This window comes from Mercenaria mercenaria, chromosome 16 (genome assembly GCF_021730395.1).
Source record: "Mercenaria mercenaria strain notata chromosome 16, MADL_Memer_1, whole genome shotgun sequence".
NCBI lineage: Eukaryota > Metazoa > Mollusca > Bivalvia > Venerida > Veneridae > Mercenaria > Mercenaria mercenaria.
Window position 1 is genome coordinate 65,080,770 of NC_069376.1, and position 21,302 is coordinate 65,102,071.

The 21,302-nt window shown below is 36.7% G+C and overlaps 1 protein-coding gene across 1 annotated transcript in view; it reads right to left on the minus strand.

Moving 5' to 3' along the window:
* Positions 1–21,302, minus strand: part of LOC123540679 (uncharacterized) — a 37,387-nt gene that overhangs the window by 4,458 nt on the left and 11,627 nt on the right. The window contains exons 4-10 of the mRNA XM_045325900.2: positions 20,678–20,807; positions 17,874–18,093; positions 16,674–16,810; positions 15,480–15,697; positions 9,503–9,629; positions 8,177–8,314; positions 857–971 (exon numbers count right to left, since the gene is read on the minus strand). Coding sequence (XP_045181835.2) covers positions 857–971; positions 8,177–8,314; positions 9,503–9,629; positions 15,480–15,697; positions 16,674–16,810; positions 17,874–18,093; positions 20,678–20,807 — 1,085 coding nt within the window. The remainder of the gene's footprint in view (positions 1–856; positions 972–8,176; positions 8,315–9,502; positions 9,630–15,479; positions 15,698–16,673; positions 16,811–17,873; positions 18,094–20,677; positions 20,808–21,302) is intronic.

Sequence of the window (21,302 nt, forward strand, 5' to 3'; positions counted from 1 at the left end):
CGTTCTCGATTCGGACATCAAATGACGTTCTTTATTCGGACATCCAATGTCACTCTCGATTCGGACATCCAATGTTTCTCGATTCGGACATCACTGTCTTTCTCGATTAAAATGTCCGATGTCGCTTTCCTTTCGGGCGTCCAATGTCGTTCTCGATTCGGACATCAAATGGCGTTCTCTATTCGGACATCCAATGTCACCCACGATTCGGACATCCAATGTTTCTCGATTCGGACATCAATGTCTTTCTCGATTCGGACATCATATGTCGCTCTCTGTTCGGACATCAAATATCGCTCTCAATTCGGACATCCAATTTTATTCTCGATTCGGACATCCAATGTCGTTCACGATTAAAATGTCCGATGTCGTTTTCGATTAGAATGACCGATGTCGTTCTCGATTCGAACATCCAATGTCGTTCTCGATTAGAATGTCAGATGTCGCTTTCGATTCGGACGTCTTATAATGTCGCTCTCAATTCGGACATCCAATGTCGTTCTGGATTAGAATGTCCAATGTCGTTCTGGATTAGAATGTCCGATGTCGTTTTCGATTAGAATGACCGATGTCGTTCTCGATCCGGACATCCAATGTCGTTCTCGATTAGAATGCCCGATGTCGCTTTCCATTCGGACGTCTTATGTCGTTCTCGATTCGGATATCCAATGTTGTTCCTGATTCGGCAGTCAATGTCGATCTCTCATATTGGAATGTCCAATGTCGGTCTCAGTTTTTAATGTCAAAAATCTTTCTTATCGTTGAATGTTTATCTTTGCACTAACTTCATCTTTTGAAGACTTCAAGTACAACTACTTAGCTAATATAATAAATATAACATAGATAATATACTCACAAAACATTTATTGTCACCTCCTGATGTACAAGGGTCTAGTTTGCATGTGAAGATAGTATCTACAATATCCGCAGCTTTAAGTCTGGCATAGGACACTAGCGGAAATGTTATGGATCTGTAGATTCAGTGATAAAAATTATCAAGTCAAATTTTAAAAACAAAGTCGTCGAAATTGAACTCATTATACATAGTAAATTTGATACATATACAAAAAAAACACAATTGGAAGAGAAATAAAAAAAAACAGACACAAAAGGAAATGAAATTTTCAAAAAGTACCTTTTAAAGTATAAACTATATACAACACAAACAGAAATTCCTTAGGAAATTAAAATATACGGTAGTAAAACTAACACCTAATACAAATATCGAAACAGATATAAAATTAGAAATGAAACTACAATGTCTTCAAAGTCTAATTATTACTGGTTTAAGGTTTTGGAAGCATTGACTACTAGTTCTATTTCCAAAAGGGCAATTGCTGGCTTGATTTCCAGGATGCGATTAGAGCTGGGTTCGCTTCTTAGTTTCATTGATTACTGGCTTGATTTTCATGAATCAACAAATACCAGTTTAATTTCCAAGATGCAGTGATTATTTCATTGATTTCCAACATGCAATGTTGTCGGCTTGTCTCCTAGGAGATGGTAGATTTTGGTTTGTTTTATTTCTAGGACGCAGTGAGTATTGGTTTGATTTCCAGGACGCAGTAAGTACAGGTTTGATTTCGAAGATGCAGTGAGTGTTGGTTGAATTTGCAAAATGTAGTGCTTACTAGTTTGATTTCCAGTATGCAGTGAGTACTGCTTTAATTTAAAACATGCAGTGAGTACTAGTTAGATTTTGAAGACTCAGTATGTATTGGTTTGAATTCCAGGATGCAGTGAGTACAGATTTGATTTCCAGGATGCAGTTAGTATTGGTTTGATTTCAAGGATGCGGTTAGTATTGGTTTGATTTCGAGGATGCAGTTATTACTGGTTTGATTTCCAGGATGCAGTGAGTACGGTTTTGATTTCCAGGATGCAGTGAGTACGGTTTTGATTTCCAGAATACAGTGAGTAGTGGATTGATTTCCAGACGGCAGTGAGTACTGGTATGAATTCGAGAATGCAGTAAGTACTGGTTTGATTTCCAGGATGCCGTAAGTACTGGTTTTATTTCCAGGTTGAAGTAAGTACTGGTTTAATTTCCAGAATGAAGAGAGTACGGGTTTGATTTCAAGGAGTATTGGTTTGATTTCCATGATGCAGTAAGTACTGCTTGATTTTTAAGATGCTGTTATTCAGTCTTTAGTGACCACTGGTTTGTTTTCCAGATTGCAGTGAGTACTGGTCTGATTTCATGGATGGAGTAAGTACTGAATTGATTTTGAGGATGCAGTGAGTACTGATTTGATTTCTAGACTGCAGTGAGTACTTGTTTGATTTCCAGGATACAGTGAGAACTGGTTTGGTTTACAGAATGCAGTGAGTACTGGTTTGATTTCAAGAATGCAGTGGGTACTGGTTTGATTTCCAAAATTGCAGTGAGTACTGGTTTGATTTCCAGGATAGAGTGAGTACTGGTTTCATTTCCAGACTGCGTGAGTGCTGGTATGATTTCCAGGATGCATTGAGTACTAGTTTGATTTCCAGGATGCAGCGAGTACTGGTTTGATTTCAAGACTGCAGTGAGTACTGGTTTAATTTCCAGGATGCAGTTAATACTGGTTTGAGCTCAAGGATGCAGCGAGTACTGGTTTGGTTTCAAGAATGCTGCAAGTACTAGTGTTTTTGCAGGATACTGGTGTGATGTTTCAAGGATAGAGTAAGTACTGGTTTCATTTCCAGAATGCAGTGATACTAGTTTGATTTCTAGGACGCAGTAAACTCGAGATTGTAATCTAAGATGTATTGTGTACTGGTTTGATTTCCGGGGAGCAATGCAATTGGTTTGGTTTGTAGAGTGCACTGAGTATTGGATTGATTACTGTGATATTGTGTGTACAGATTTGATTTCCAGGATGCAGTGAGTACTGATTTTATATCCAGCATGTAGTGTGTAATTGACTGATTTTCAGGATATACTGTGCATTGGTCTAATTATTGAGATGCAGTGAGTACTGGTTTGATTTACAGGATGTAGTAAGTAATGGTTTGATTTACAGGATGGAGTGAGTACTAGTGAGATTTACAAGATGCAGTGAGTACTGGTTTGATCTATATGATGCAGTCAGTACTGGTGTGATTTACATGATGGAGCGAGTACTGGTTTAATTTACAGGATGCAGTGAATACTGGTGTGATTTACAGGATGTAATGAGAACTGGTGTGATAAACTGGATGCAGTGAGTACTGGTGTGATTTACATGATGCAGTTAGTACTGGTGTGATAAACATGATGCAGTGAGTACTGGTGTGATTTACAGGATGCAGTGAGTACTGATGTGATTTACATGTTGCTATGAGTACTGGCGTGATTTACATGATTCAGTGAGTGTTGGTGTGGTTTGAAGGATGCAGCGAGTACTGGTGTGTTTGCAGGATGCAGTGAGTACTGGTGTGTTTTACATGATGCAGTGAGACTGTGGTGATTTACAGGATGCAGTGAGTACTGGTGTGATTTACATGTTGCAGTGAGTACTGGCGTGATTTACAGGATGCAGTTAGTATTGGTGTGGTTTCCAGGATGCAGTAAGTATTGGTGTGATTTACAGGATGAAGTGAGGACTGGTGTGATTAACAGGATGCAGTCAGTACTGATGTGTCTTACATGAAGCAGTGAGTACTGGCGTGATTTACAGGATGCAGTTAGTATTGGTGTGGTTTCCAGGATGCAGTAAGTATTGATGTGATTTACAGGATGAAGTGAGGACTGGTGTGATTAACAGGATGCAGTCAGTACTGATGTGACTTACATGAAGCAGTGAGAACTGGCATGATTTACAAGACGCAGTGAGTACTGGTTTGATTTACAGGATGCAGTGAGTACTGGTGTGCTTTACAGGATGCCGTGAGTACTGATGTGATTTACATGATGCAGTGAGTACAGGCATGATTTCCATGATGCAGCGAGCACTGGTTTGATTAACAGGAGACAGTGAGTACTGGTGTGATTTGCATGATACAGTAAATATTGGTGTGATTTACAGGAAACAGTGAGTACTGGTGTGATTTGCAGGATGAAGTGAGTTCTGGTGTGATTTAAAGGATGCAATGAGTACTGGTGTGAATTGCAGGCTGCAGTAAGTACTGATGTGATTTACAGGAGACACTGAGTACTGGTGTGATTTACAGGATATATTAAGTACTGGTGTGATTAACAGGAAACAGTGAGTAGTGATTTTGTATCCAGCATATAGTGTGTAATTGACTGTGATTTTCAGGATATACATGTAGTGTGTATTGGTCTGGTTATTTAGATGCAGTGAGTACTGGTTTGATTTACAGGATACAGAAAGTACTTGTTTGATTTACAGGATGGAGTGAGCGCTGGTTTGATTTACACGATGCAGTGAGTACTGGTGTGATAAACAGGATGTAATAAGTACTGGTGCGATTTACATGATGCAGTGAGTATTGATGTGATTAATCAGTATGCAGTGAGTACTGATGTGATTTAAAGGATGCAGTGAGTACTGGTTTGATTTACAGGATGCAATGAGTCTTGGTGTGGTTTGCAGGATGCAGTGAGTACTGGTGTGGTTTGCAAGATGCAGTGAGTACTGATGTGATTTACATGATGCAGTGAATACTGGTGTGATTTACATGATGCAGTGAGTACTGGCGTGATTTACATGATGCAGTGAGTACTGGTTTTATTTCCAAGATGCAGTAAGTACTGGTGTGATAAACAGGATGCAAAAAGTACTGGTGTGATTTACATGATGCAGTGAGTACTGGTGTGTTTTGCAGGATGCAGTGAAAACTGATGTGATTTAAAGGATGGAGTGAGTACTGGCATGATTAACTTGATGCAGTGAGTACTGGCGTTATTTACATGATGCAGTGAGTACTTGTTTGATTTACAAGATGAAGTGAGTACTGGTCTGACTTGTAGGATACAGTAAATACTGGTGTGATTTACAGGAAACAGAGAGTATTGTTGTGATTTACAGGATGCAGTGAGTACTAGTGTGAATTGCAGAATGCAGTGAGTACTGGTGTGATTTACAAGAGACAGTGAGTGCTGGTGTGAATTACAGGATGCAGTAAGTACTGGTGTGATTTACAAGTGACAGTGAGTGCTGGTGTGAATTACAGGATACAGTGAGTACTGGTGTGATTTACAGGATGCAGTGAGTACTGTTGTGATTTCCAGGATCCAGTGAGTACTGGTGTAATTTGCAGGATGCAGTGAGATCTTGTGTGATTGACATGATGCAGTGAGTACTGGAGTGATATACAGGATACAGTGAGTACTGGTGTGATTTACAGGATGCAGTGAGTACTGGTGTGATTTCCAGGATGCAGAGAGTACTGATGTGATTTACAGGATGCAGTGAGTACTGGCATGATTTACATGATACAGTTGATTTAAAGGATGGATTGAGTACTGGTGTGAATTACAGGATGCAGTGAGCACTGGTGTGATTAACAAGAAACAGTGAGTACTGGTTTGATTTACAGGATACAGTGAGTACTGGTGTGATTTGCAGGATAAAGTGAGTACTGATTTTATATCCAGCATCTAGTGTGTAATTGACTGATTTTCAGGATATACTGTGTATTGGCCTGATTATTGAGAGTCAGTGAGTACTGGTAAGATCTACATGATGCAGTAAGTACTGGTTTGATTTACAGGATAGAGTGAGTACTGGTGTGATTAACAGGATGCAGTGAGTACTGGTTTGATTTATAAGATGCAGTGAGTACTGGTTTGATTTATAAGATGCAGTGAGTACTGGTGTGATTTACAGGATGCATTGAGTACTGGTGTGATTTACAGGATGCATTGAGGACTGGTGTGATAAACAGGATGCAATGAGTACTGGTGTGTTTTACATGATGCAGTGAGTACTGATGTGATAAAGAGGATGCAGTGTGTACTGATGTGATTTAAAGGATTGAGTGAGTACTGGTCTGGTTTACACGATGCAGTGAGTATTGGTGTGGTTTGCACCATGCAGTGAGTACTGGTGTGATCTGCATAATGCAGCGATTACTGATGTGATTTACATTATGCAGTGAGCACTGTTGTGATTAACAGGATGCAGTGAGTACTGGCGTGATTTACGTGATGCCGTGAGTACTGGTATGATTAACAGGATGCAGTGAGTACTGGTGTGATTAACAGGATGCAGTGAGTACTGGTTTGATTTACAGGATGCAGTAAGTACTGGAGTGATTTACAGGATGCAGTGAGTACTGGATTGATTTACAAGATGCACTGAGTACTGGTTTGATTTTCAGGATGCAGTGAGTACTGGAGTAATTTACATTATGCAGTGAGTACTGGTGTGATTAACAGGATGCAGTGAGTACTGGTTTGATTTACAGGATGCAGTGAGTACTGGTGTGATTTACAGGATGCAATGAGTACTGGTGTGAATTACAGGATGCAGTGAATACTGGTGTGATTTACAGGATGCAATGAGTACTGGTGTGAATTACAGGATGCAGTGAATACTGGTGTGATTTACAGCATACAGTGAGTACTGGAGTGATTTGCAGGATACAGTGAGTACTGGTTGATAAACAGGATATAGTGAGTACTTGTGTACTCTGCAGGAGACAGTGAGTACTCGTGTGATTTACAGGATACAGTGAGTACTTGTGTGACTTACAGGATTCAGTGAGTACTGGTGTGATTTGCAGGATGCAGTGAGTACTGGTGTGATTTACATGATGCAGTGAGTACTAGTGTGATTTACAGGATACCGTGAGAACTGGTCTGATTTGCAGAATGCAGAGAGTACTGGTGTGATTTGCAGGATGCAGTGAGTACTGGTTTGATTTACATGATGCATTGAGTACTGGTGTGATTTACAGGATACAGTGAGTACTGGTGTGATTTCAAGTATACAGTGAGTACTGTATAAAATAAGATCGTTTTTCTATAACTATGAGGGTGTTCTTTCACGATTCACATACTGGAAATGTACTAATCATGAACTTGTTTTCGAACAAGAACGGAGTTTAGTATTTCATCGCACTAGTACTCGCTGTATCCTATAAATCAAACCAGTACTCACTGTCTCCTGTAAATCAAACCAGTACTCGCTGCATCATGTAATTCATGCCAGTACTCACTGCATCATGTAAATCACAACACTACTCACTGCATCCTGTAAATCACATCAGTCCTCACTGCAACCTGTAAATCACACCAGTACTCACTGCATCCTGTAAATCAAACCAGTACTCACTCCATCCTGTAAAACACACTAGTACTCACTCCATCCTGTAAATCAAATCAATTCTTACTGCATCCTGTAAATCAAACCAGTACTCACTGCATCTCAATAATTAGACCAATACACAGTATATCCTGAAAATCAGTCAATTACATACTACATGCTGGATATAAAATCAGTACTCACTGCATCCTGGAAATCAAAGCTGTACACACAATATCATAGAAATCAATTAATTCTACAATTTTAAATTGTTGCAATATGTCGAATATGACTTGAACGGAGTAAAATGTGAAAATCTAGAGGAAAATGTGACAGGATTTCCAAATTCTTCCCAGAAAATCAGTTTTGGGAGAAGCGATATAATGATACGATTTCAACTGTATATAACAGGATTTAGATGTTTGTTTTCCCGTTCATTCTATTTATTTATCTTTCTATAATGTCAATAAGTTATATTTACGATCGGGATTTCTGGCACGTGGACGGATAGAAATCTTAACGCCCTGCTCCGCGGCTATTCAAATTGTGTGTATGCAACCCATGCTTACAAAACGTAACAGTTAACGGCCACGTGACACACTTTAGAACGCAAAACCACTGGTATTTCATATAGAATTTTATATAAAATAGACACTGTTTTGACAGGCGTCACGTACTGTTCATAGTCAGGATTTTCATGCTTTTTCAATAATTCAAGGTTAAAAGGTAGGACTGGAGCAGGTCGTTAACCACAGTATTTCTGAAACATAACTGTTTATACTATTAACTAATATTAACTTGTTTTAGGGTCCTCCGTGGTTGAGGGGCCTCCATGGCCGAGTGCTTAAGGTAATTGACTTTGAATCACACGTGATGAAACCATTTAGCTGACTACGTTGAGTCTGTTGTTCCACCCGGATACATGTTCTTACCTTATCTTCTTTTATCATCAAAATCTTGAAAGTCGCCGCATGACAAATCAAACAAACTTGCTATCTTACCTGACACAATTCGGAGACATAAGATGGCTGTTAGCAACAGCGGGTGTTGTTTCCGCATATTTGAATATGAACACATCTGAGGCAAAATACTCGGCTAGCCCTTTGTCTGCAGCAGCACCCGTCCCTGCAGCACCGCACCTGTAAACGTTTTAATACTTTTCTGATGTAATGAGAAATGTATTTTTACAAGATATGTTTTAAACAAACTAGTACATATTAACCGATTAAAATAAAATGCACTTTCTACAGAGCTCACACCGCTTGGAAGAATGTTTATTATACAGAGGTCGTTGCTGAGGAGAGGTTCATTAACTTAAGAGATTCACATTATTAAAAAGAAACCATCTGCCTTTCTATATAGGTATCCGTTCCTTACAAAGACTTGTCTGCCTGTATTACTTGTTTTTCATGCAACTAAACTTACATGTACACGAAGCCTTAAAATGAACAGCAGAAACGTCACCGGTACAGGGTGAAGTGAATACGCGATCAAACCGGCACTTGAACATGGGCACACGGCATACAACTTATTTGCTTTACTTGGTAAACTGCTTGTCCGCTCCTATATTGTGCATCAAGTTTCAAACCACGACACACTTGAAATTTAGTATGAGCAAACGAATGTGTTCAAAGCCCCGGAAAGTCTGACCTTGTTCCTGGACCTAGAGACCTGGTATGTACATTTTACCTGTCGTACTGATGAACACGTACTGTCTAACAACGAAACAAAGGGTCTTGAGTTAGAGCAACCGCTCCTCCGACTAAATATTACTAACATTTGGCTAAGAGTCCTGTGTATGGGTGATTTACACCTGGCATACTCAAGAACTAAAGAGGTTTTTTTGTAATTAGAGTTTTCTTCATTCGTATGGGCTATTGGTGGCGACTATAAACAAACTGACATACAAAAAAATTAAATGAATCGGCCAGAGCCAAAGCGGAACATGATCTAACATGTCTAATGTTCTGATTTACAAAGCTGTACATACGGACGAACAAATGAAAGGCCTTTGTCATTTAACATTTCTATAAACGACCGCTTAAACTGAGAGTCTGAAATATGTATGTAATAAGTAACAACGACTCTACTGAACAAAGCTTTTCACATGTTTTAAAATATGGGTCTTACTCTTTAGCGGAGTTCTATGAATTTTGTCGTACGATCCAAAATATGCAAGAGTGTGTTTAAATGCTACGTTTCACCTACATCCTTTTGTGCTTTGACTACGGGGTATTTTTCATGGATCCCCATTACTCAAAATTACCACATTCGTTAAAGATTCCCTAGGTGTGACTTCCACACGAAATTCAATATAACTGACATACCCAAATGCGTCATTTAGGTTAGCCCACACAGTCTTTGCTTCTATATTGGCTTGAAAGTCCTGGTTGGCAATATCAGCGGCCGCCGTGCAAGAGTGTGGCATAAAAGCCATCGGAGAAATTCCGTTCTCTGCAAAACATTATTCGACATTTGTCAGTCGTAACATAAAATCTTTCATCTAACAATACGACGTTTTCAAGAGAAACTCATTTATCAGGTAAATAAAGGTCAACTGACTTTTGCAGAACCTTAAAGTAATCATTCTTGCATAAAACTACTTTTTTCACTGGATCCGCCCATGTAGAAAATCAAGTGCAAACAAGGCAATTCACGTGGTGTTTATTCATGATTTTTATTTTTGAAATGCTTTCCCCGGGCTGTATATGTATTTCTGCGCAAATTGACATGTGGTATCTGCGTTTTGTTTTTTTCATATTGACCGCTTCTTGTAAGATAAAAGATGCAATCTAAACCACAGAATGTTTTGTTGCATCAGTTACCAACGCAACTGAATGCACCCCAACAACGTTCATGTTCTGTTCTCCCCTTATTCACTCCCCTTTAGAAGTCCATGTCGAGTCAGTTTTTGTAGATAACCGTGAATGTCTAAGAAGCGCGTGTAAAAATCTGTTTTTCGGAATCATATTAATGATTTTGGTAAGTATCAGCCGGTATGTTTTTATCTAATTTCTCCAATACTTTATAGCTTGTCACTACATTCGTAATCATTCTTACTCGAAATGTGTTCGTACTCAAAATAACTCCAATGTAAACTTATCATTCTTGAAAGTTTACTCCTGTTTACCAAATGTTTAAGTTATATGAAAAACTATAGGTAATGTCATGTTTGTAAATAATACAAAATCGTTTAGAAGCCTTCAGTAAGTGCTTTTGGTAAAATTGATTCCTGGGCCATGGTTATGGTTATTTAAAACATGTTTACCTTTTCCAAGAACAACAGAATGGTAATAAAGAATTGTAACTGAATCGTAAAGTCATCATATATGAAAACAATACATTTAGTCGTCGTGTAATGATTTTTATGCAAGAATAGCGGTCTCGGTCACAAACATTCCCGCGAGCTTCTGCAAACGTTAATACACAAAAAAAGTGTGTTGTCCCTAAATTGATACGCTTTTTGTACTTCTTTTTTCAAAAGTCTACAAACGATGTAAAACACTGCGGGACGTCACGGTGACCTTTCCTATTTCAGTGTAGGGATTACGCATGTTTTTTCGTGTTATAACATCTGCAGAATAACGGGCTCGGGCACCAACGTATCCCGAGGGATTCTGCAGATGTTATAACACGAAATAAACATAAGCTAATGCTATTCTAGCATAAAACGCATTAAAACTGATAATTGGATACAATGTTACTCAACGTCATTAAATTTTCACATGAACAGCGGTTTTATGCTAGAATGAAGGAATAACGCATGTTTTTTCGTGTTATAACAGCTGCAGAATCCCGAGGGATTGGTTGGTACCCGACCCCTTTAGGGCGAGGGTATCAACGACTCCCGAGGGATTCTGAAGATGTTATAACACGAAAAGAACATGCCCTAACGCTGTTCTAGCATAAAACACATAAAAACCAGATAAACGAATAAATTGTCGCTCAACGTCATGAAATTTCCACGTTGTTTTTTCACGTTGACATCATTTCCTTTTGTATTATCCGTTTTTGGGACGTAATACGTTTACGCTTTGCCACGAAACGCGCATATATAAATAGGTGTTATAACAGCACGTGAGCGCGAGAATCTCTGTTAACACACGTTTTCTCTCTTGTTAAAACACCCTCGAAAAGTGACAATAATAGCAGTTTTATGCTAGAAAAGACATTCTAGCATAAAAAACTACTTTTTTCACTTGATCCGCCCATGTATTTACGGGAGAAAATCGTGTGCAAACTAGGCAATTCACGTGCTGTTAATAGAGATTTTCAGCTTACCAGATGCGTACTGCGGACCACGGACTACGGACTTACTATAGTGGTTTTCTCAAACTGTATATGAGGAAGTTATGTATAAATGAACAGTTGCATATTTAGCATCCGGTTCTAATGCCGTAATACTGTTTTCATTTAAAATATCTGAGAAAAGACAGCTATAAGATTTATCAATATCCGTTTTATTGTATATGAATTACCAATATATTTTCTTAACAGTGTGGGGGCATTTTCAAAATTGTTCACCCTTTTACCTTTTATATCGCTTTTTGATTAATGTATATTCAAATCTTTCGACTACCGTATTTATGAACAAGAAGCTAGAGGATCTGTATCGCAAACTTCTTTTTTATTTGAAGTGCTGCAACTTATTTATATGCTTGCTGTCAATTTCGTGAGGTTCTAGCTAGTAATCGCTAGCAGTGAAAACGGCTGTTGATTCAACGATCAACATACCCTATAAACCAGAATTTGAACCAATGACCTTCTAGTGAGGAGAAAGACACTCTTCCTCTGCGCCGCAAGAGGTTCACCGGCCCTTACGGTAGGGGATCACAACAACATTTTTGGTATCAAATATGTATATAGTGTATATGGAGCATTGGCTCGTATTATAGCACGCGCGACGCTGAAATGCTATTGTACGACGCACAATTTTGAATATGCACAGTACGATACGTGACATTGTAATACATCGCGGTAAAATATGCCACGCGTGGTATTATTATATTCTTAACCATTTCAAACCCTACAAATTCAGCTTTATACGATACTGAATTCATTCAGTATTCCCGGTCACCCTACAATGATATACGTGATGGCTAATTTTTAAAACAATATAGACCTTGAGTTTTCATGAGTTTAAAACTTTGTTCAAGTTCCCTGAAGACAAGTATCTACACATACCCCTTTTTTGCATGTGTTCGACTAAAAAGGCTTTGTAAATAATGATAAAAGGCTAGCCTCGACTTCAAAGCTTGTTGTATTAAATGACCACACAGAATTGCTCAAATGTCGTCATAGGAGTTGACTAATTCAAAAATATAATCTCGTTGACAATTCTATGCATTTACTGGCCATGAAACATTTTTGGAATATGATCGGAATTTTGTCCTTGAACGCTTCTCAGGCCCTTTCTTTACAAAACAATTTTCGGTCTCAGTTGGGTTTTAGATTGAAAAGATGACAGCTAGTTTTGATGATACTTAAAGATTATATTCCAGTTGAGACTGACAATCCATACTGAATAGCCACTTAAAAATAGTCATGAATTTAAATCTTAAATTTTAACATGCAATATTGATATCAATGACAATGTTTCATTATCAAACTCAACTGAGACCCAAAATGTTTTGAAAACAGAAGCCTAGGAATTCAGTCTTGGCGTGATCTCAGTAATCAAGATCGAGCTTGTCTTGATCATTTTTCAAAATCTGATATCAGATTATGTTAATATGAAGTGGATATTCTTTCTTTTTAATTTTCAAACATGCTGATACATAACTAATTCAGGATGTTGCCGCTAAATTAAGGTAAAATATCGGATCTCGTTTCGACAGGGATAAAAGATGCATGTTTGAGAACTTCCCGTATGTTTTGACAAAGTGTTGAACTAAATCATTTAAGATATTTCATTAAACTTCTCATGGTTTTATGTAACATTCTACAGTTATCAAAATTAATGAAAAAACAATGACTTTTTCAGTACAGAAATTCTAAGAGAACACGGTATTTATACAACGTACTATGCAACAAAAATTAAACGGACATTTGTTTTATTCAAAATGTATCATTCTTTTTTACAATAATATTTTGTACTGCTTTTTTTTATGTTGTTGCTAGGAAATACAAGTCTAGGAAACGTATGGACGGACACAAATTAAACCCAAACTGGTGTTTTTTTTTTATAGGAATCGCCGTTATCTTCAAATCCACGTTTCAAGTTGACTTTTTTAATGCATGAACATATTAAGATGAAGTATTATCGTTGCACTGGGGGTTCGAAGTCGTTAGCGTCGCGCAGAAGAAATGTCTCAATATCAAAACAAAATGTTAAAGCATACGGATATTTGAAGAACATGCTAAAAGCAAGTAAAATGCGACAGAGTACCGGTATTAAGCTGAATTTAGAGGCATCCTACATGTAGACATGTATGTAGCCGACTCGTTTAAATGTGACATGTAATAGAGTATGACATCTAAAAATTGCGATTACGAGTGTTAAATGTAGCCTGTTTACTATCCATATATTTTCAAACGTATGTATTGTATTAGCAGATACTTATATCACAATACACTAATTGAGAAGGCAAAAGTAACTACACATATAGGTAAAAGAAACATATATACCATAGGTATCTAGGTTCTTGCGAACCTTTAAATATTTTGAGAAAACCCCTACTGTAAGTACGCAGTCCGCTGTCCGCAGTCCGCGTCGAAGTAAGTTGAAAATCTCTAATACCCGATTTTATTTTTGAAATGCTTTCCCAGGGACGTATATGTATTTCTGCGCAGATTGACATCTGGTATCTGCGTCTTGTTGCATTCATAAAAACCTCTTCTTGAAGAATAAAAAATGCAATCTAAACCATAGAATGTTTTGCTGTATCAGTAACTAACGCCAAATGCGCTGCCCCCAACAATGTTAGTACTCGTTTCTTCCCTTGTTTACTCCCCTTTTAGAACTCGGCGTCGATTCAGATTTTGTAGACAACCATGAATGTTAGAGTCGCGTGTAACCTGTGCGATCCTTTGTTTTTAGGAATCATATCTATGATTTTGGTAAGTATCAGTCGGTATGTTTTTATCTAATCTCTCGATGAATTTATATAAACAGGTTGGAAGCTTGACATATGTTCGTACTCGTCCGTACTCCAACTGTGTCCGTACTCAATATAACTCGAATGTAAAGTTATTTTTCTTGAAATTGTGCTCGAGTCCACCAAATTGTGAAGTGATATAAAAAATTATTCGTAATTTTACGTTTGTAATGACGAGAGATAAAAAATCGTTTATAACAGTTATAATCGTTTATATTCAGGATGTACTTTTGATAGTGTTGTTTATTTCTGGGCCCCGGGAACGGATATTTAAAACATGTTTACCGTTTCCAAGAACAACAGAATGGTAAATAAAAAATGTACCGGAATCGTTAAGTCATCACATATGAAAACAATACATAAAGTCGTCATGTAATGTTTTTTTATGCAAGAATAGCGACAATACACGTTTGTTTTGTGTATTAACGTCTGCAGAAGCCCTTGAGATATGTTTGTGACCTCGACCTTCGGTCTCGGTCACTAACAATCCGTGTATTATCCCTACAATAAAGGCAGATTAATGCCACTTAAAAAGTCTTGCGGACTTCTGAAAGTATTCCATCACTGGCTGTAAGGGGGATATGCAATTCACGAATGAACTGATTGTTGCTGTAAGGGAGACAACTCATCAATAAACACATTTTGAAAGGGAGACAACTTATTAAAAAAAAAGATTAAACAAAAAACTTACAATCTGATTTATAACTTAACGGAAAATTGGTTGATGAAGAAAAGATTATTACATGGGAAATAGCAAAGAACTGAATGTAAAGTAGTAAACAAAGAACTGGCTGTAAGAACCATGAAATATCTGTAAAAAAGAACTGGTTTTAGGACTCGTTGAAAGGAAAATGACAGTTGATGCTAAGAACAAAACTCTGACTGAAAAAGAAACAACAAAGAACCAGTTGTCAGAACAAAGAACTGATTGTAAGGAAAATAAGTAAGAAATGGTAAGGATATAACAAAGAACTTTCCTTAGGAAGAAAACAATGGGTATAGTAAATATTTTACTGTAATGGAGGTAAAAATATCTGATCTCAAGAGGTAAAATCAAATCACTGGTTTTAATAGAACAAAACCGAAGATCTGATATAAAAGTGGACAGAAGAATGCCTAAAAGGCAAGTAACTTTGCCAAGCAGACTGTTGAAGTAATCAACAGTTCTCCTTGCGGAACTTACAAGATCATTGGGAAAATAACTTACCAAAGAACTGGTTATTTATGTCGTTGGCAGTAGCTGTAGTAACTTGAGGGATCTTCGCGCAAACCTCCAAGTAGGTTGCCGTTCCTAGTGGCGTAGCAGCCGTTATTTCATTAGCGCTGGGACTTTCTGGGCCGTTGACTACAGTCCCGATATCAGTATGTTTGTACGCTTTCATTGTCACTTCTATATTATATTTCACGCTCACAGTATTTGGATCGCTGGAATTTGTAAAGTAATAAACGATGACAAAATAACTTGACCCAACACTTCAAGACTGGGTGTTTGAACATTAAAAATCGTCCATCAGAGTGAGACATTTTGTCCACATTTGGGTTGTTGGTGTAATGCTTGATTTCAGAGGATACATAATTACTGGAACAATAATCCAACCTCATTTTACTACATGTAAGAAAGCTTAGAATTACACTTTTGCTTGCTGATATTACTAGGAACTGATTTGAAAGCAGAATGAAAGATCCAGTACCTCAGGAAATAAAAGATCGCTAAGACACCCCGGCGATCCAACATTGCCTGAAACAAAACTAAAGTTCTCTAAGACACCTCGACGAGATCTTAAGATCCAGCATTTTCTAAAACAAAATAACTGAAAATCGGTTAGAACACCTGAAGAGAATTAAAGATTCAGTTATTTCTGAAAAAAAAAACAACTAAAGATCTCTAAGATACGCCGGCAAGAATAAAAGATCCAGCAATTGATTTCTGAAACATAGCTAAAGATCGCTAAGACACCCCAACAATAATTATAGGTCCGGCAATGTCTGAAACATAACTAGATATCCGCTAAAACACCCCGGCAAGAACTAAAGCTCAAGCAATTTCTGAAACATAGCTAAAGATTGCTAATACACCCCGACGAGAACTTAAGGTCCAGCAAGTTCTGAAACATAACTTATTATCGCTGAAACACACTGGCAAGAACTAAAAGGTCCAGCAATTTCTGAAACAAAGTAAAGATCACTTAAACACTCCGGCAAGAACTAAAGATTAGAACAATCAGTAGTTAACATCAAAATTTGTGTATTAAGAGATGTAACAAATACAATATAAAATCGTGTAAAAATCGCGGTAAAATTTTCTATTTATTACCCTATTATTATCATCTAAATCCACACACAAGTATGAAAATGCTAAAAATGTTTCACACATTTATGACTACATGGGCTTTTAACTTACGCAATTTTTGCTTTGTCCGGCGAAACTGATGTTGCCGTACAGCCATCTGTGCCATGTCTAGCAATAAAAACAATGTCGAAATCTTTATCATAGTCAACATCTCGTTTGCAGTAAACAGCAACCTCTATCTCATTGCCCTGAAAACAGAGAGAAAACATGAGGGGAACATGACCGACAGTTACCCCTGTCTCGTTATCCTAAAATAGAGGAAGAGATAATATGTCAGGAAAAGTGAATAACAACAATCTGCGTCTTATTGTCCAAAAATAGAAGTTGACATACCATGTGAGTAAAAGTGAACAAAAGCGGGAGATATAACATTTGATAGAGTGGACAAAAGCGGAGTGCGTATCATTGTCCTGAAATCAGAGGAAGAGATAACATTTGATAAAGAGTGAATGAAAGTGGCCTGAATCTCATTGTCCTAAATACAGAGGTAGAGATAACAAGTGATGAAGAGAGACTGAAAGCGGCCTGAACCGATGAAATGAAAAGTGAAAAACAGTGTTATTCTGTTTTATCTAAAACCTTCGAGAAAATAACGTAGAGTTAAGAGTGAACGACAGCAGCCTGTGTACATCGCTCTGGAAACAGAGTATGATACAGAATGCAACGAACAGTGAAAGGCAATGTCTCTATCTTGTTGCAATAAAAATGAAAGGAAGAACTTACGGGAGGATATATACTGAACAGCAAATGAAATTATCCTGATGTAATATAACTAGGGTATTTTTTTAATAAAAAACTTAAATTTGATGAATTAGACTTGTTTTCTTCATACCAAATTACACTTGAAGAACTTCACGTGTTGAATTTTAAAAATCGATCAACCTTGAAGTAAGCAGTCCCACAAAAGCACGAAATTCTAGCTATATCTTCTGCGCGTCAGTTACATTGTAACATCCCAATTGCGCTCTCGCGTTGGATTTGTTACATCCTTAAATAGTCATGTTTATATAACTGTTATAAATGTTTTCGTGAATATTCCAAAATTGATCATTTATTGTAACGATTTTAACATTTTTCATGACAGAAACTGTTGTTGTTGTTGTTGTGGTTGTTTTCGTTTACATTTACCAGTATCACAATGCTTTTAAACCATTTGAATATCGATAGTCAAATACTGTAGAATTTTTAAATGTCCTTTAAACTTACATATTACATTATAACATTATATGTAATCTTAGACTTATAACTTACTACTTTTCTTGCGCCACACTGGTATTGTACGGATTGTGCCGGATTTGGTACAGATAGTGTTGCCTTCTTCGTTCGCTTCTCATAATCAGTCGAACTACTTGTCGGTGTTTCCAACGGAGAGAAATCCACGCTGTTTCCGCAGTTTGCATGAGCATTCGCTGCCTTGACATTTTGCGTGGTATCAAAGAGCGCTGCGTCAATAAAATAACACTTCTCGTAGCTGCAAGACAAGAATCAGAGCAAATATTTCTTCAAAGGGTAAGACAAGTATCAGAACAAACATTTCTTCAAGGTATAAGATAAGTATCAGAACAAATATTTCTTCGAGATGTAAGACAAGTATCAGAACAAATATTTCTTCAAGGTGTAAGACAAGTATCGGAACAAATATTTCTTCAAGGTGTAAGACAAGTATCAGAACAAATATTTCTTCAAGGTGTAAGACAAGTATCAGAGCAAATATTTCTTCTCTTCGAGATGAAAGACAAGTATCGGAACAAATATTTCTTCAAGGTGTAAGACAAGTATCAGAACAAATATTTCTTTAGGGTGCAAGACAAGTATCAGAACAAATATTTCTTCAAGGTGTAAGACAAGTATCAGAACAAATATTTCTTCAAGGTGCAAGACAATTATCAGAACATCAGAACAAACATTTCTTCAATGTGCAAGACAAGTATCTAGAACAAATATTTCTTCAAGGTGGAAGACAAGTCTAAGAACAAATATTTCTACAAGGTGCTAGACAAGTATCATACTTCCGTACTTCCGAGAAATCTACTCTTACCTATTATCTTTTCTTATTTTACCTAGCCCTTACCCTAATCCTAAAATAATAGGTAAGGGTAGATTTCTGAGAAGTACGGAAGTACAGAGCACCACATGCACATTCTCGGAGCCACGCGTTTGAAAAGTAGACTCACAACAAAAAGAAACTGTAACGGAAAAATATTATCAACGGGTTGCTTCAGAAATCCAACAAGTACATTTTAATTTTATGCAAAATATAGAAAAAAGGGGTAGGGGGTAGAAGGGGGTTGTTGAAGGGGAAAGTGGAACAAGGATGAATATTCAGAAGGGAATGTTACGTTCCTTAATCACAGTTAAAGTACAACTTAAACCACAGCAGCGCAGACACTCACGAACAAAATATACATAAATATAATTGTATCTAACAGAAATAATACAACACAACTATGATAGATATATAAATAAAAACTTCTAATAGCCATTACATGCATGCAGACAATATGTTAGATGTAGCTTTACTGATTCTCATTACAGAACAACAATGTAGAGATGGTACCTACACAAATAAATCAAAGGGGGGCAACTCTGAATTGACCAATAAACTGAAGCCAACATTAAACAGTGATCAAATGTGAAAGAAAAATCAGATAGGTCCTTATTCAAACAACTTATCAGGCAGACAAAATATGACCTACATTTGTTTAAATCCCTTTGTATTCAATATACAATATGCATGCTTTTCTCATGACTTACACTGACAGTTATTTTGTAAGTTGTAGTGAGGCCCTGAAAGTTTAGTAATGCATGAAGATGATATAGAATAATGCATACATTCCTTTTAAGAAAATTAACGACATTAAGAAACGTTATTAAGTTTTGATCTTTTAGCCAAAGTTATTTATTTATTGTTCTCAATGGTGATACATTGGTTTACACAACATTTATGTATCAAAATGTAGAATGTATATATCTAACAATGAGAAATAACAAAAAAAGTTAAACTGGTAACGCAAAAATTAATTGTCATCAAATATTATCACAATGTTTTAAGGTAGTGGCTGTAATTACTACATGTTAAGGTAGCTAATAGGTAATGACTATATGTAATGTATTTTAAGCAATTCTCAATTTAAACATTCTCTGGAGGGAACTAGCACGATCATTTGCTTTCCTTGAAAAACGAATAAATGTTGAAAAATCATATGGAGATTACTCTATTTGATGATTTTCGTTACAGGTCAACTACCCTAAACAAACTATAAGGTGTCTTATTTATTGTTGAAAACAAGTAATCGGATAACTTCAGATATCAACATTAATTTGAAACCTAAACTGTTTACACAACTTGAAAAAAGGTTTTTGTCGGGGCCTCTCATTTACAAATATATCAACAATTATCACCTGAATTGAGTGCATTCATGAATGGAAAATATTGATAGTAAAATGGTGTAGGGGTTTGTTTACAATATAAAATCTTTAATAACTTCTTTAAGGTACATTTTTGGTATGTTTTTGGTAAGCTTATAATAAAGAGCATGTCATTCTCTTTCACTCAGAATTTTTTCAAGCGTTTTAGACTCTTGGCTAGTCTTGGAATTTGACTTTATTAAAAGACAAAAGGAAGTTCAGTATAGGCTCTTTCAAAATGTTGAAAGTAGAGTAAACTTTCATTATACCCTATTGAATTTATTTAGCTGTGGGAGCTTTTGATATAGACTATAATTGGGAAAGTCCTAAAATCCTTGAAAAACGGTCAATACAAGAGTTGTCCATTTTGCTTCAGATATTTTGAGAAAGTCATTTTATAGATATCAAATATTTCTATTTTTGACATGGAGAAGAGGAAAACCATAAATATATTTAGAAAATTGGTGCACTTAGCTATCATTTCACTCTGAAAAAAACCTGTAAAGATGAATTTGAATTTTTTAGGTACCATCTCTAAACAATGTACATTTGAAATGCATAAGGGAGGGAACTCGACATTAATCAGTTATATCGTCGAAAATTACAAGTTTATTTCCCTTGATAAATGGCCACGATAACTAACTTACGTCACAAGTTCGCTTTGTCTAACTGTGGTAGATGCCGGATTAAACTTAAAGGCGTCGTCACTTTGGTAAACATACATCTCGAACTTAACCTCTGTCGAATCTGTAGTGTCTTTGATACAGTTTAAGCCAACTGCGAAACAGACACACACAAAAAACAAACAATATATATAACCGTCATACTGGTAATTGCACATTGTAATTATAAATTATATATTGGCAAATACGCATTGTGCACATTTCCCAAACTGCGCGTTTTATGTTAGAAATATGCGTTTAAACGTTGGGTACATGGTTTTCATGGTATACTTAGGTATATGTTTAACATGTACAGTGGCATTTTCCTTCTGATTTTGAGAGGTCCAAACATACGTGCCATACAGTGAAATCAGAAAAAGTATCAATAGTAAAATTGTTTATCAATTGCTTAAAAAGTGTCAATGTAAATAGATGCACTATGTTTATCACAATCATGTCTAAATTACAATACGGTACTAAAAACAGATTAAGTGTTTAGTGATCACAGATGTTAACAAAGTTAAGAAGTGATTTACAGAGATGTATGTTAGACATATAGGTTAACCTTTACTTTTGCTCAGTTATCACATTTCTATATGACAACCGACTT